The following is a 16,216-nucleotide window of genomic DNA, read 5'->3' as shown; positions in this document are numbered from 1 at the left end:
GCAGTACAGAATTAATTACCAGTTCTATGGATCTATTGTAAGTATAATAGACTAAAGAGCTATCACAGACACATTTATTGTAAAAGCACAATCCCAAGAGTGTCTAGTAGAGGGCCAAAACGATTAACACAAATGCTTTGTCAGATCAAAGATAAAACCTGCACCGCCCAATTGAGGAATGAATTAGAACAGTGGGTTATCTTTCAAATTAACCAGGGCAGTTAGTGAGGAAAATTTCATGAAAGTGTAATTCTTAGCCTTTGTGAATCCACACAGCAGGCATTCTGCCAGCTGACAAGATGATGAAATTTTCATGCTTAAAAAAGCCCTCTTCATTTCCCAATTTAGATTAGCTAGCGTTTCTCTCTCTTTTCATCTATTTGCTCTTCTGAAGCAGAATTTAAAAAAAAAAGAAAAAAAAAAGAAAGCACAGACCAGGATCAATCTCTCATAGAATAATGCATTTCTGAAAAGAAATAAAATCTTTGCATGTCATTTTTTTTTAGATATATTTACAATTAGGAGTAAGATTATTAAAATCGATATTGTTAATACCATTAAGAAATCCATAAATACTGGAGCAATGGTAGATATGTTTTGGAAGACAGATATAAAACATTTCAATGTTTAGTGGCAAAAAATGATTGCGGAAACAGAAAATTTTATATAAAGGCGAGTAATTTACAAAAACAATGGGATTGTAGGAGGCTTACAAAATTCTATTTATGCACTTACATTTGCATCTTTTTAAAGGAAAGAAGTATATCACCATTGTATTTATTTATTTATCAGTTTCATGTGCCAAAAAGGGCAAGTAGATTTTCCACTTTTAGATTTTATGGCTCCCCCCTGCCCCCCTAAATTCCCCCAGCCACATATAAAAACGTTTCAATAGACTAAAGGAAACAACATGCAATGATCTTAAACACTTTAAAAAAATCTGATTCAAAGCTTACTGAAAAAAAAGTAAGCTTATTCATTTCAGCAAGCTGTGGATCACGCCGAAAGGCTCTTGATAGGGCTGTCTTCTTAAAAGGTAGCTCATTATTTTAAAGGTTAAAAAATTCATTTTCACATTTTATGTTTTTGTGTTATGTGCCATTGGACCACACACAAACAACAGTAATATCTAAAAAAAAAAAAAAATCATGGAGTGACAAAGTTAGACAATATATTTGTCTATTTTAAATTGCTATTTCTGCGCCTTTCAGGTGCAACCACTACAATAGCAGACTGTTAAATAAGCGTCTCAAAGTTTCACCTAATGTTTTGTTCAGACAGTTCTTTGCCATACTACTTCTGGGTGTGTCTTTATAGCTTATAGGATTATATATATTAGTGCAAACACCCATTTGATGAATTTCAACTCCAGCTGTTATACAGTCACTACAAGTACTTGATGAAAGGAATAAACTAAAACTCACAGCATCTGATTTTCTAAAAGCTAACAGGACAAAAAGTTTACTTGCCCAACTCCGTGGAAAGCCCTTTTGCAAAACGAAAATTGTTGTGCAATTTGGAAATTACTTTTTACAGTGAAAATAATCTTGCATTTCTAGAGTCTGAATGCATTCCACAGTCAAAAAGTAGTTTTAAACCTTATTATTATAGCTAACTAGGTTAAAAGTAAATTCTCAGTACTAAAAATATAACGGAGTTTATAAAGCTTTTACTTACAAGGACAAAGAAATTCCTTTTGAAGGACACTTCATTATCCTATATACCATGTAGTAAGATACTTAATAGATTTTAATACAATGTAAGCAAATTGTAATGTTCAATACTCAAACATTTCAGTTTGGTTCACAGCTTGGTCTTAATTAAAAAAAAAAAAAAAAAAAAAACAGAGTTAACTATTACACCATGTTTTGTTCTTAGCAGTAATAAGAATTTTTCCTGCCCTTAAATGTATCTTCCTTCATTCGTCAAGTTTACTATTGCACATCTTATGCACATGTTTTCTAGCACTTTATATGCCAGAAATTACTTAGCATGTGGCATTGTGTATTATCATAATGTACATACATTAAATATAAAAAGTTAATCAGAAGTAACTTTCATATAAATGCAGTCTGTGTAAACATATTACTTTGACATATTATTTAATAACACATTGTATAATTTAATATAATATGTAATATTATTTTTATATTATAAATATAAAATATATATTTTGCAGCCAGTTGGACTTTGCAATAAAGTAACGTGAGATCTTGCATTTTGGTAGCTTCACCTGTCCAAGTCATCTACCTTTAACTTAAACGGAAAGGAACCATCTACCCCACCTTGTGAAATACTGCCTGAATTTAAATACTCTAAGAAAGTTTTGTGCTCCTTTTGATGCAAAGACCTTCAAAAGAAGTATTTATACATTCAGAAAGTATTACATTTCCAGAAAAGAGCTTAGAAAACACTTACGTACAATTGCAATAAGAACTAACATAGAAGAAAGATAACACAAACTGCACACTTAGTATTAAACTATAATGATAATTCTTAGCATTGTAGCTGCTGTCTGCAAAATACTTAAGAAAACACACCACTAATTAGATAAGCCATTCATTTACAGGCCAGATTTTCACAAACAATTTACATTTTTGAGTATATCAAAGGTTATGAGCACCCAAAGGTTATGAGTGCCTTCAAAATTGATGTCTGCCCTGAAGCTGTGAAAACAGGCAATGTTGGACAACCAAAAAAGGCAGGCAGGCAATAGGATGAGAAGATCTATGAAAATTTGACCAAAATGGCTAGCTGCCAATTCACAAAGTATGATGCTTCCGGCATATTAGAGATGCAAAACATACTGATATAATTTAAAAATCATGGTGTTTTTTTTCCTAACCAGTCAACACTTTGGACAGGGCGAAGATGGGAATTTCAAGTATTACACTTTTTTTTTTCCCACAATGCCATACAAAGCCAACCACTACCACTGGCACTTTGGATTTCTTGCACTGCCCCCCCAAAAAGAGAATTGTATCAAATTAATTAACTACCCACCTTTCTCCTCTTTTTTCCCCTCCCCATCATTATGAAGAAAGATTCATAGTATTTCCCTTCCTACTGTCCTTCAAAGAATTTTTACAGAGCTACATTCAGTTTTCCTTTTCACAATGTAACACAATATACATCAAATTAGGTTGGAGAAAGAGAATCAGATTTCAATTACATGAGAAACTGATATCTGCATATTTGATAGGCTTCATAGATTTTTCTCAAAAACATTAAGATAATCAACTCTCTGCACTTTTTCATCTAAAAATCTGGAAAACAGAGCTACTACATCTGTAATAATGCCGACACACAAAAAAGTTTAAATACATCTGACTATCTTGACTTACTGAACTAATTCATAGTATTTCCCTTCCTACTGTCCTTCAAAGAATTTTTACAGAGCTACATTCAGTTTTCCTTTTCACAATGTAACACAATATACATCAAATTAGGTTGGAGAAAGAGAATCAGATTTCAATTACATGAGAAACTGATATCTGCATATTTGATAGGCTTCATAGATTTTTCTCAAAAACATTAAGATAATCAACTCTCTGCACTTTTTCATCTAAAAATCTGGAAAACAGAGCTACTACATCTGTAATAATGCCGACACACAAAAAAGTTTAAATACATCTGACTATCTTGACTTGAGACTGAACTAAGAAAACAAACATTCTAAATTAGTATTTGAAATCATTGACTGTTTTATTTTCATAAAGTTGGGTTTTGACGTTGCATGCTATTACCTTGGACTATAAAAAAAAAAGTAACATGACAGTCACTAAAAACTCAGCACCACTTAGAAAACTCATTTCATATGGTAGAATATTTTCTGAATACTTACATTATAGTATTTTCTGAGGTATCGTCTAATATCCATCAGTAATTTGTTGTTCATTTGAACCACATAGTTGAAAGGAGGCTCTTCACATTCAGTCTTACTGCACCTTTGCAAGCTGGGTTCAATAAATCGCCCCTGAAAACAGAAGTGTAAAAACAGCATGCATCATTACAACAGATGATGGTAGCAGAAGTTATCACAGGAGTTTAGACTAATAACACATATTTTTTAAAAATAATAGTCTTAAAGGGCCTCTAATATCTAGGCCTTCTTTCTTCTCATCACAGTTGGCCATACCCATACAAAGAATTCTCTGACCTACAGTTTTCCCATTCTCTTGTTAATGAAAGGTCTTTTGGAGAACATGCTGCTTCACCTGCTACGAAGTTAATCATTCAAAAAATGATGTTGAGTAAAAAAATTAATCTATGGACAAATCACACTCCCTCGTGTCCCCCCAGACAACACAGGTTTGTTGTTTGATCAGGGACATCAAAGTCCTGCCCAAGCCCACTGATCAGAACATTGAAGTGAACCTTGTAGATACCAATTATGAAATTACCAACAGGGCTGTAGAGACAAACATCGTTGAACAAGAATGACATGATCATCTTTTATTTTCTCCAAGTGCAAAGAATAGCTCTTACAGTTTTACACCATCTCATTCCCCTTACTTTCAAAACTTCCTGAACACCTGACATTAAAATTTCAGAACCTGGAAGTGATGCGCGAACAGCTGAAATTAAGGTGGTAGAATTCTCATTAAAATAAGATCAGCCTGGTAGGTTGGACAGTTACACAACTTTTAGAAAACTTTGCTTCAAGGTAAGACTTGGCTTTTGTGAGCCATCTTGGCTAAACCCTCACCCACAACACTGAATAATCCCAGGTGGAAAGGAAGGGGTTTTTTTGGTTTGGTTTAGGGGTTTCTTTTGTTGGTTGGTGGGGTTTTTTTGTTGTTTTGGTTTTTTAATGAGTTTGACATCCACTTCTCTCCAGTTAGACCATCTGCAAGTTGTCAAGCCTACATGCAATTAACTATCTTATTTACAGCTGTAATGAACAAAAGTCAAGGATTCACAAAGTATCACTGAATGTGTGTCTTTTCCCTCTTACTTGCTTCCAAAGACTGCTTTATTTTGATTCAAAAAAATGCAAAACATCTGCTGTTTGTCCAAATTAACTTAAAATAATTACTTTTAATTTAGATAAAAGATTTATTTGCTTTCAGTTTCAAGGTTTTCACTACTCTGAAGCTCGCTAATTTGCCAATGACTAATACATACATAACATCGCTGTAGAGTTAAATACTTGGCCCTATTTCAAGTTGTGATCCAAGGTCAGAGATACATTTTTTGGCAGAACTTCTCAACAAGAATGTACCCCTATGACTTTTTATGTTCAATACACAAAGACAGAAGGAAAGATAACACAGAAAAACCTTACTGTCAAGAAGGGAGGTGGGATGTAGCAAGATAAACATAAGTTTCAAAAACACTTTGTTCCAATTAATATGATTTAGAATAAGAAATTGCCATTGCTATACAAAAGTTTCATTAAATAGAGAACTGGAAGTTACTAAGGTGTTAAGATAAGGATTCCTTAAAAAGTTACAGCAACGACTGTGGGCAAACAGATTGATCATTGACGACTGTGGGCAAACAGATTAATGAAGCCAGATAATCTCACATGTTCTGCTAGACGACACAGCTGAAATGCAAAAATGGGAAAAATATTTCAGCACTATCCTATCAGCAAATTTCTGTTCCAAAGCTATAAATAGCAGGACTCAAACAATATGGTATCTTTTCTTACATCATATGAATCCTATCTGAAAAGCCGTTTTCTCTACAAGTATTTTTCTCTCTCACTGATGAGCAGAAAAGAAACAGAAAAAAAACTAACCGAACCATCAAAGACATTGTCATAAATATTTTCTGTTCCGCATTTGAGGCAGCAAAACTTGAATCTTTCACAATTCCTATATTTCTCCTCATCAGTGAGCTGAGCTGGGCCACCAACCAAGGCATCATTCTCCTCATCTTTATGGTAATGGTGATGGACTCTGAATTGGGAGGGATCCAGTCCTATTAATAAGAAACAAGAATTTCAAAAGACTAAGAGGTCAACATGCAAGTAGGCTCATTTTTCATATGCTTGGTGAAGCAGATTCAAAAGAAAGTTACAAAATGTAAATTCAGAAGCTGAAAATCTCTCCTTAGCAAAACTTCCTCTATAAAACAAATACACTTCACAATTTTTAACCATGAATAAAGGTTCACGAAACATGAAGAAATCTTACTTATCTTCTTACGCAAGATTGCTTTATAAATAAAACAAGCACACTGCACTGTCATGAGAGTATGCAACAGAACATTTTGTTTCTGAGGAAACCACTCCTAACGGACGGCTTTATTGTTATTTTCTTCTTAAGTTACATTGAAAATATTTCAATAAAAACGTGCATCGTTATTAAGAAACAGTCTTTAAATCAAAATGGCACCATTAAAGCTGAAAACAGAGAATAAAACCCCATTAAAGAAACGCGGGTACACTGCTATTACCAACTCCTTCAAGTCCGTATACAACTGCCAACTCTGATTTCAATGCAGTGGTCGATTTCATTTTGGCTCAGTGGTTAACAGCATGTAGGTTTCAATCTAATGCAGTGGTTAAAATTCAGCAGCAGCATTTAAAACGGCAGCGCTGGAGACAAAATGCTTTATTTTTGATTGCCAGAACTCAAGATTTTAAACAAATAAATACACAAAAGAGATCCTAAAAATACTGATTCAACCACAAATAAGTAAATAAGCAAGCAAGCACGAAGTTCACTGCTCTAGGACTAAGACTGCCAAAGTAAACTTAATAAAAACCCACGGGTTTTGTCATCCTTTGTCATGTGCAACCTTTTAAAAGTCCATGTATCCCATTTACAGTTTTTTTTGTTAACTCTAGCAAATAGCACATGCGAGAAAAAAAAAACTAATCAAATGAGCATGCAGATGAAAACGTTGAGAAAACTATGGCTTACTTTATAATTAAGAAGAAAACATCAGAGAAGCACTTTTAAAAGTATTTTTAACAGAGACTAATTAAGCCAAGTAACAGATTAGCATGTATTAAGCCATATCTTGTGTAAATTTCAATAACAAATGAAATAATTACTATAAAAAGAGCAAGAAAGATTACAAATAGAAAGTGAAGCTAGATTTTACAGTTCTTCTTAACCTTACTATACAGTATCAGGAGACTTAAAGACAATGTTTGGGAACAATATTCAGTTAAGCTAGACAAATATTATTGCACATATAAAACAGTTGTGTTATACATTAAGATATCAAATCTTTTATGTAAAAACAATCTATATGTGTGACTTTACTATCGCTATTCTGAATTTCTATTTTGCAATCATAAAACAAATTCAAGGGCAAGGAAAAACTCCATTGCCAAATAAGTTTATTTGGTTCTTGATAGAATAGGGGTTTCACTAAAATTTAATCAATCTTCCCATTTTTAATTTTATCAAAATAAACAAATGTCAGTGCATAAGGGTAAGAATTCACTTCCAAGAGGTTCTTAAACTTTTAATACAGTTCTCTACTATTCATTAAAAGAAGAGCAAACAAAGCAAAAAACATTGCTAATAGCTTATTTTACACTCTAATACATACGGTACCCCCCAAAAAAATTTTCTTTTCTTTTTTTTTTTTTTTTTTAAAGGATTGGTAATATATTTGCTGCTTTAGGAAACTGAGAGTATGTTCTGCAACACACAGGTAGTAGAGAAAAGGTTTAGAAAGGGGACTTGAGTTTAGTATTAAGATTTTGCAAAAAATAACTAAGTATGCAGTAGGTTGGATCTAAGATAGTAATGGTGAATACAAACAAAAATTCTCAGTTTACTCTGAGTTCAGAAGTGGAACGAAAAAACATCATTGCAACTTTCCGATACAGACGCCATTAAAGTTCAGCTAGAAGTCTATCTTTGGTTGTTTCCCAAAAGGCAAATATAGAGTAAAGTAGTTCACTAAATAAAAGATAAAAGGAGATAAATTCTGGTCTTCAGACAACTGCAGTTTTCCAATATTGAGTCAAAACCAATGACATGAAATAAGCATCTGGACATTTGGTAATAATTTAATAGAAAAAAAAAAGTTATTCATTGGAAGAATTTAAATCACACCTATCTCTGAACTTTCTTAGCTGTTTTGGCTGGAGAAAACAACAGGAAAAATATTGTGATGATTCAAGTGTACATCTAACTTCTGGTGTGTGAACAGCCCCAGTGAAATCAAAGGGACTACAAATCAGGCTTTTAAAGAACATGCCTACCTTAATTATCTTGTGGAATTGGGGCCTATTTTATCTATTATCTCCTTTCAGGAATAGTTAGTTGGTTCAGTTAACCCATTTCAACACACTAACTGGTATCCTCTCGGACCAGGTCACACTGGTCATATTACTCTACTCGGTAAACAAAACAGGGACTATCTGAGGGGTGGGGGGAAAAAAAAAAAAACAACCCGGTTTTGGTAATTTTTAATGAGTAGGAATGAGACTAATCAGTGAACTTCTTTGAACTCTTCTTTTTTTTTCCCAAGACATCAAGGGGGGGGGGGGGGGAAGAGTCAAGGGGACTTCGACTTACTGTGGCATGAAAATCTTCAGGGCTATCATTAAATTACCTGCACCACAGGTAAGCCTTCCAACCTCACCAAAACTGCAAGGTTGCACGCATGACAAAGAAACGTAACATTAAAAACACGCTGATGAACCTAGCATGACGAAAGTAAATAATAAAAGTAAGTTCCAGGACTTGTTCCTGAATTATTTAACGGAATTACCAAAACATTTACTAACTAGCAAGCAAAAGAGGTCACTCAAGAAACTGAAAAAAGGTCAAATAAATTTTACTAATCGCAGTATTTTAAAAATAACATTTCTGCAGATGGTTTTTACGCGTCTTTCCACACACACTCCTGCCTATCCCCCGTGCCTGCACCCTCCCCGGGGAACAGAAGCGCAGCACGGAGCAAGGCAGGCGCGTCCCAGAGCCTCAGCCGCCGGGGAGAGGCTTGGCGGGACGATGGCCGGGTTCCCCGCGGACCGCTGAACAAAGCCCGAGGGCTTTTCCCTGGATTTCGTATTTCAACCGCAGGTTAGTCGGGAGGCACGGAAAGTTTCCCCGCCTGCACCTTTGCCCGTTAGACATTTTGTGAGAGGCAGGGAAACGGCACGCAGGGAAACGGCATCCGGTGCTGCCACCTCGAGGCTACGGCCGCGCATTTCAGTCAGGGCGACGCGGCGGCGGCCGAGGCCTCTGCCCTTCGGAAACGCACGCTTTTTTATTTTTCTCAGAGAGATCCTCCTGCGCTGCCAGGCTAGCGTGCCTTCTGCGTGGGGTCCTCAGAACGGCCTCTTGCGCAGTCAGAAGACGCAACATGCTTTAGCAAGTCTCAGTTTCTAAGCAGGTCTAGAGCATCTCAAAAAAACCCAGCTAGACCACAAACAGCAAAATTCATACGCTTTGGGGTTTATTACTGTATTGTCATGAAGTTTCGTCATTACTTTAATCTTAATTTCCATCATTCTCCTCTTGCTTCACTCCCTAACATGAGAAAACCAATAAAAAAAGACAGAACCTGATGTAATTCCTGCGTGCCACAAGGAGAGCACAACTGTCCTGGTCGCTGTCAGGAGTCAGTCTGAGTAGCTGCCAAATACTATATAAAAAGCACTTATTAAATAACTCTCTAGGAAGAATTAAAAAAAAAAAGACAGTATCTTTAAGGTGGTGGTGGGTTTCCTTACAAGGAGCAGCTAACATGCAGACACTGCGTGGAAGGAGGAACCAGTACTGCGAAGTACTCTTAATGACAAGCCTCATCAGGACCCAGTAATGACTCCCTAAAATTAGACAGCCTTCTGAAGAAATGCCCAAATGCCAAGCAATCTGCAGAGCACCAACGTGCACATCCACCTGTAAGGCAGCAGCACACATCTCTTTCAGAAGACCATGACACAGCCTAGGACAGCAGTCAGCAACTTCCATAATTTAGAGAAAATGATGGCATGCAGTAACAGCTACAAAACTCCCATGGTTAAATGACTCTGCTTCCATCATGTTTAGATACTTTTGACAACACAGAAATAAGATGTGATTTTTCTTTGAGACAAGGAGCAGTATTTATGTATCAACAAAAACCCCTTACTTTAAATACGTTAAGAGAATTGTTCTGCCACTACAGTTCTTTTCGTTTAAAAGCTATAGGTATCTTCAGGATGAAGTAAGGTCTCCAAGCATTTAAGAAGATCAGATTTATTGAATAATATTACTGATCAGATTGCACACTTTACTTAGCTTCAGAAACCCTGACAATCCTTATCTTGTCACTGCTTTTCCTCGAGAATGTCAAGAAAAAGAGAGTGAATGCAGGAGTATGCCCATGAGGTTCTCGTTTTTAGGAACAATGAATTTCCATCTCTCAAAGGCTAGGCAGACCTCCTACAACGTCCAAAAACAAAAGGCAATTTTCAGCTTGATTCCATAGTGAATGAATATGGTATTTAAGGAGTTCTCTGCAATTTTTAGGTGTGGTTATTTGCTTTTGTTCTTCAGCGTCTAAAATAGCTTAAAATAACTTGCTTTGAGCACAGACAGAACAAAGAACTTTTCACCATTTTGGTATGAGCCAAGCTTCCCTAAGCAGAGCTCAATTTTATCTACTCGGACTAACGCGGTGACATGTCAGTGAAATATTCACCTTACAAAGAGATTCTGTTAAATATGAAACCGAGATTTTTTTTCTACAACCATTCTCCCTATACAGACACATACCCTACATAACACAATAAATCAGATCAGGCGGAGGAAGACACACACAATGAGAATGCAACCAAGTTTTGGTCCACAGATACGACACTTAGATATCCTCCAGAACACCAGCTTTCTTCTTCAGAACAGAAAAATATGCTCTTTTGCAACAAGATAGGAAAAACGACAGGAATTTGGATGTGTAACGTGATGAAAATACTAAGCAAAAAAGCCCAACGTGGCAACACAGAACAGTAAACAGTTTTCATGTTTGCTTGTTTTAGCAAGCTGGGCTCAAGTATCTTGTACACTTCTGGTATCTTGTAAACTATTTTAAATTTCTTTGAAACAAAGCCACTTGACTGTCCCTCCAGTACTGTTAAAAAAAAGCTGTAAGATAACTTCACCTTGCAACAATTTATGTACGACTCTGATTAAGTGCTGTATATAAAGACCTAAGTAGAGCAGAAGTTTTGAAAAAGACCTGACTTTACCCCCAAGCTCAATTTAAGCATTCCCAAGAAAACAAAGCTGGAGAAGGAGATAACATTTTTACAGCACAGCAAGGTCAAACTGAACACATTTCAGATCTAAGATTGTAATAGATACATACAGGTTTTCAGACTGACAATTGTGGACTATTAATAAACTCTCAGCTGCATGATGCTATTATAGACCATAAAAGAAATTTTCATCTTGAACGTACTATAGCGCAAAAAGCAGCATAGGCATTTGCAAACAGTAGATGCTGTCAAGTGGTGCACAGTTCTTAAGATCTGGGCACTTAATTTAGGTGCCTGAAGGCAGCCAGCCTTTTCTGAAAATCCAACCTGTTGTGAATAAGGAACAACTCTGAATTTGAGCTTAACTCTACAAGACTAACAATCTTTGCCAAATAAAATAAATTAGGTTCAGAAATCCTTCCTGTCTTTTACTGAAATGAAGTACAAGTTTACCGCCTATTTTAAACCACTTCAACCTAACCAAGAGTGCTTGACCTTTTCAGTGAGGCATACCACATAGTCCACTCTGACATCAAGGAAAAGTTGTATATCAAGGCCCTGCCACAAACAGCATGATTTGTATGGTCAGCCTGCATGCGTGAAACAGGGCTGACACCTCCTCAAAGCACCAGAGCTGTTGAGGACACACTGCAACATCAAATGCCTCCAAGAAATACCCTTGCAGCCTCCCAGAAAAAGCAAAATTCCTGTCTTTTTTTTCTTTTTTTTTTTTTTTACCGTCAACTTGGAAATGGGGGTGGAAAAAGCTGCATGTTACACAGACTGTCTTGGGAGATGAAGATCTTTAATGGCTATCACCCTTCTTGAGAAGCAACAAGACAGGAACTTACTTGCACACATTTTAAGTGCAAACTGCAAGCTCACCATGAGCAGAACCCTCTGTTAGTAAGGAAGCTACAGAGATGCAGTGTCCCAGGTGAACAGTCCTGAAGGCAACACGCTGCCAGTTGGCTTTAAGTGACCAAATCCTGGATCTTGGCCATTACCTAAACACCAAATGTTGAGGACTAACTCTTCCTTTGAGCATTCCAAAATTCTGAACAAAATCATTTCTGCAGGTCTGACCTTCCTTTAGACATGGGCACAGCATCAAACAGGAGATTATTAAACTGACACAGTGCAACTCTCTAAAAATGTTTTCTTGTGGGAGAGGAGAGTCTTGTCAAGAACTCAGCAGCCAGCAAGAGTAACAACTTTTTCCGTGTCCTTGAGTAACAGTTTTAAAAATAATGAACTAGATGTGGGATACAAATCACAAAATTTGTTTATCAAGGAGATCAATCATGTCTGTTGGTGAATCACTTTTAGGCAGGAAACAACACTAAAAGGATTACACACACAGCATTGTATTTTCATGGAAAGAGACCCGATAGAACTGTTAACAATTTTTCAACACTTGTACTTCTTTCTAGGTAAGAAGCCTAGGGAATGTAGAAGATAGAGGCAACTGGGCAGAAGAATCTCTAATTCTAATTCCTTTGACATCCTCTTAAGAGGAAAAACAACTTAACAAGAGCAATTCCCTGTTGCTCATTTGAATAAAAACTGGTGATGCTGTGGGTCACTAGCATTAGTCACATTTTTTATAGCCCTTTTTTTTTTTTGGCCACTTCATTTCTCCATATGGAGCAGGCAAGACTGTTACTAAGGTTTTATGTTTCTATTATCCACTAGATCAGTTCTAGCAAACAAAATTCTTCATTTACACCCTACTAAAAATTTGTGTTTTTTCATAATAATTGTGACTGCTTTCTCCCTGGAAAGACGCTAGAGATGCTAGGGTTTCTCTATGGAAAAATGCTAGTTCTGGATGCATGCTCCAGAACTACAATAGTAACTTAAGAAAATCTCGAAGATATGCAATAGTACTGTCATTTATGAACAGAAATTTTTGCAACTCTGAACAAGGATTATAAGATTACATTCATGTTAACGAGCACCTTCTGAAAAATGGTATTCTGCGAAAGTCATAGAAATACACTTACATCCAAGCTGCTTTCTATAGACTGTGTAACACAAGCTACTGTTCATTGTAAAAAGACTGATTCTGGGAAGCATTTCTGTTAAGAAACATGCATTAAAACTTCCCACTTTGTCTCTTGTAATTCTTTAAATAAACTGAATTTAGAATACTTACCTAACCACGTTGCAATAAGAACAGAGTCAATTCCCTCTATGGGCTCACATATTCTAGCAACTACTGGATGTATTTGCTGTGACAGATAGTACTGAGTATCAATAGTAAGATTGTCTTGCTTTTGCAACTGTTCTGGAGCGTATGCTCGCTGGCTGGCACTGAGATCTGATCCATCCTAAGACAGGAGACACATGAAACAAAGTGTGAAAAAAGTAAAATCCACATTCAGTCTATACAAAGGATTATGCTTCAAATACTATGCATTATTTTACTGCAAAATCGTTACACAGTCACTCTCTTTTGGTTGATCTATTATGCATCCAACACAAATCCAGCAGTAGTAAAAAAAAAATTGCACTGCTGATGCTGGCATCAACTAGCAAGTTCAAGAATGTAAACCCAGCTTGTATTATTGCAGCCTACACGTGCAAATCAGTAAGAGTAGACAGAGTAAACAGTCCCATCTGTCAATTCTGAAATGCACAATGAAAACACATTGTAACCATCAGCCCAGTTAAAAATACACAGAGGGCATGCATTTTGGATTCACTTCGTACTAAACTAGCATTATCATTTTGCACAACAAGCAAATTCTAAGTCGTGGATACCAAAACTGATTCTGTTTTGCTAGAAAATTTATATTCTTCGGTTCTATAAAGAAACAAATAGAATGGTCAGAGAATGGACCATCGCTCATTGGCATGCGAATAAATGGCAGAGGCAATAGTATCGATTTGAAAGAGCAAATTCTGAAATATTCGGAAATACTGAAAGAAATACACAGTGACATCTCAAGCCAAGAGAGAAACACTACTCAGAGGTTAGAGCACACTACATTCTTCTCCAACTTGAAAGAAGAAGGTAAGGAGAAAATAATTCGATTTGGGGAGGCAATAATTAAATTGAAAACAGTATTCATGGAGGAAGTAAGTATCAACTCTAAGAAGATGGTACTCTTCTGGAAAAGGTAACTCATTCAGCCTGTAGAATTGTATTCCCAGTCCACAACTACACTAGGAAACTTTATTTTTAATGTGTGTCAAAAATCTTAGAGCAGAACTTAAAGTAGTATTTTAGCAAGCATTCAGTAATAGAAGTAAACCTTAATGGGGATGGGGGGGGAGTACCACAGCTTATTTTTTGCTAAGTACAGTCTCTTTTTTGCCTTTTTTACAGCAAAATAAAAAACTAATGCATTAACATATGACACCTTCATTTTTCAGTTAAGACGAGCTACTGGCTTCAATAGGGTCAGCAACCATGGACTGAAAACCCATCACTAATAAAGAGAGACTACAAGCCATTGGTCCCTCCTACTCCTTTCAGACAACTTAGTATTCAGAACAAAATTAATTTAGGACTATTCAGCTCATCCAGCTGCTTTGCAAAAATAATTACAATGCAATTCCTTCAGCTCCCTTCTTTCAACAAGTACATTCTTCTCTTGTATTGTGCCATTGCTCAGCCGTACCCACGGCCCAGCTCTTGTAAGTCTTGGCAGCTTCGCCACGCCAGGCTAAGAACTCTCAATTAAATAAAAAACAGTATCTTTCCGTTTTTAACAATGAAGGAGCTGAAATAGTGGTCCACTGTAGAAGTCACATTGCCCAGTCTATCAGTTTGGCATAAGAGATCCCTTGGTCCATATAATCCAACCTACACTTTTTTTTTTTAATAGCAAATCCAAGCTGGAGTATATATTTGTGAGATAACAATAAGCATTTATAGGATAAACACCTGAAAACAGAAAGTTTCTCAAATTCCCCAGTCTGTCTAACAGAGGTACTGTCAGATCCAATGACTATGAATAGAAAAGACACAGGTTGAGACTGGAAATAACAATGACACTACTTAGCCCACCACCAATTAGCTTTCCAAGAACGACAGGTTCTTCACCACCAGAATTTTCTTCTCCTTAAAACAAAGACTGGATTTTTTCCTTAAAAATAAGTTCTCGTTCCAAACAGAAATTAATTCAGGGAAACTTTATCAGCCACTATATGGAAAAAGTCAGATGAGCTGAGCTCATCATAATGGTTCTTCTGGCTCTTTAAAACTAAATTTAGTACAGAAAACTGACTATTTTAAACTATAACATAATCTCACTACAAAGAAATGCCAAAACATTTTTTCCAGGAATTGAGTTGGTTTTCTTTGCCATCTCTCAAAACAATACTTAGTATTTAGCTATAAATAAAGACATTTTTACCTGACAAATGATATATGACACTGTGTCTCCTGCCTTCACCTTTCGGCCTCCTTGAGAGTTTATCCACATGGCAACATGCACATGTGGCAAGCTTTTTTTGTCAGGATAATCCTGTGGATCTTTTGTCAATGCCTAAGAGATGAAAGGAGGAAACAGAAACATAACTACGAGAAAAGTATTTTACTTCAGTGATGGACAACTCAGAACTTTAGAAGGCAAGATTACATAGTAGCTATCTTCATCCATCTACTGCTCACGAGTACATTTGCAACACAAAAAAGTAAGATGAAAAAATTGTAATAAAGGTATTTTGCAGACACTAAGGTCTAGGTACCAGTCCTTCATACTTTACAAATATTATTAATAAAATGAGAGGATGCTTTTACAATTATTGTCTGAAAAATGAATTACATTATGTCCTGGTTTCGGCAGGGATAGAGTTAATTTCCTTTCTAGTAGCTGGTGCAGTGTTTTGGATTTAGGATGAGAACAAAGTTGATAACCACCGATGTTTTAGTTGTTGCTAGGTAATGCTTACACTAGCCAAGGACTTTTTAGTTTCCCATGCTCTACCAACTGAGAAGGCTGGAGGGGCACAAGAAGCTGGGAGGGGGCACAGCCAAATTGGCCAAAGGGACATTCCATACCATGTGACGTCATGCTCAGTACATAAACTGGGGAAAGCTGG

At 36.3% G+C, this 16,216-nt stretch overlaps 1 protein-coding gene across 1 annotated transcript in view; it reads right to left on the bottom strand.

The window, feature by feature from the left end:
* Nucleotides 1-16,216, bottom strand: part of POLA1 (DNA polymerase alpha 1, catalytic subunit) — a 210,001-nt gene that overhangs the window by 108,662 nt on the left and 85,123 nt on the right. Inside the window, 4 exon segments of the mRNA XM_009276922.1 lie at nucleotides 3,845-3,976; nucleotides 5,747-5,928; nucleotides 13,320-13,494; nucleotides 15,529-15,660. Coding sequence (XP_009275197.1) covers nucleotides 3,845-3,976; nucleotides 5,747-5,928; nucleotides 13,320-13,494; nucleotides 15,529-15,660 — 621 coding nt within the window.

Source organism: Aptenodytes forsteri, unplaced genomic scaffold (genome assembly GCF_000699145.1).
Source record: "Aptenodytes forsteri isolate BGI_AS27 unplaced genomic scaffold, ASM69914v1 Scaffold273, whole genome shotgun sequence".
NCBI lineage: Eukaryota > Metazoa > Chordata > Aves > Sphenisciformes > Spheniscidae > Aptenodytes > Aptenodytes forsteri.
The sequence above is the reverse complement of the archived record's forward strand: the minus strand, read 5'-3'. Positions and strand labels throughout refer to the sequence as shown.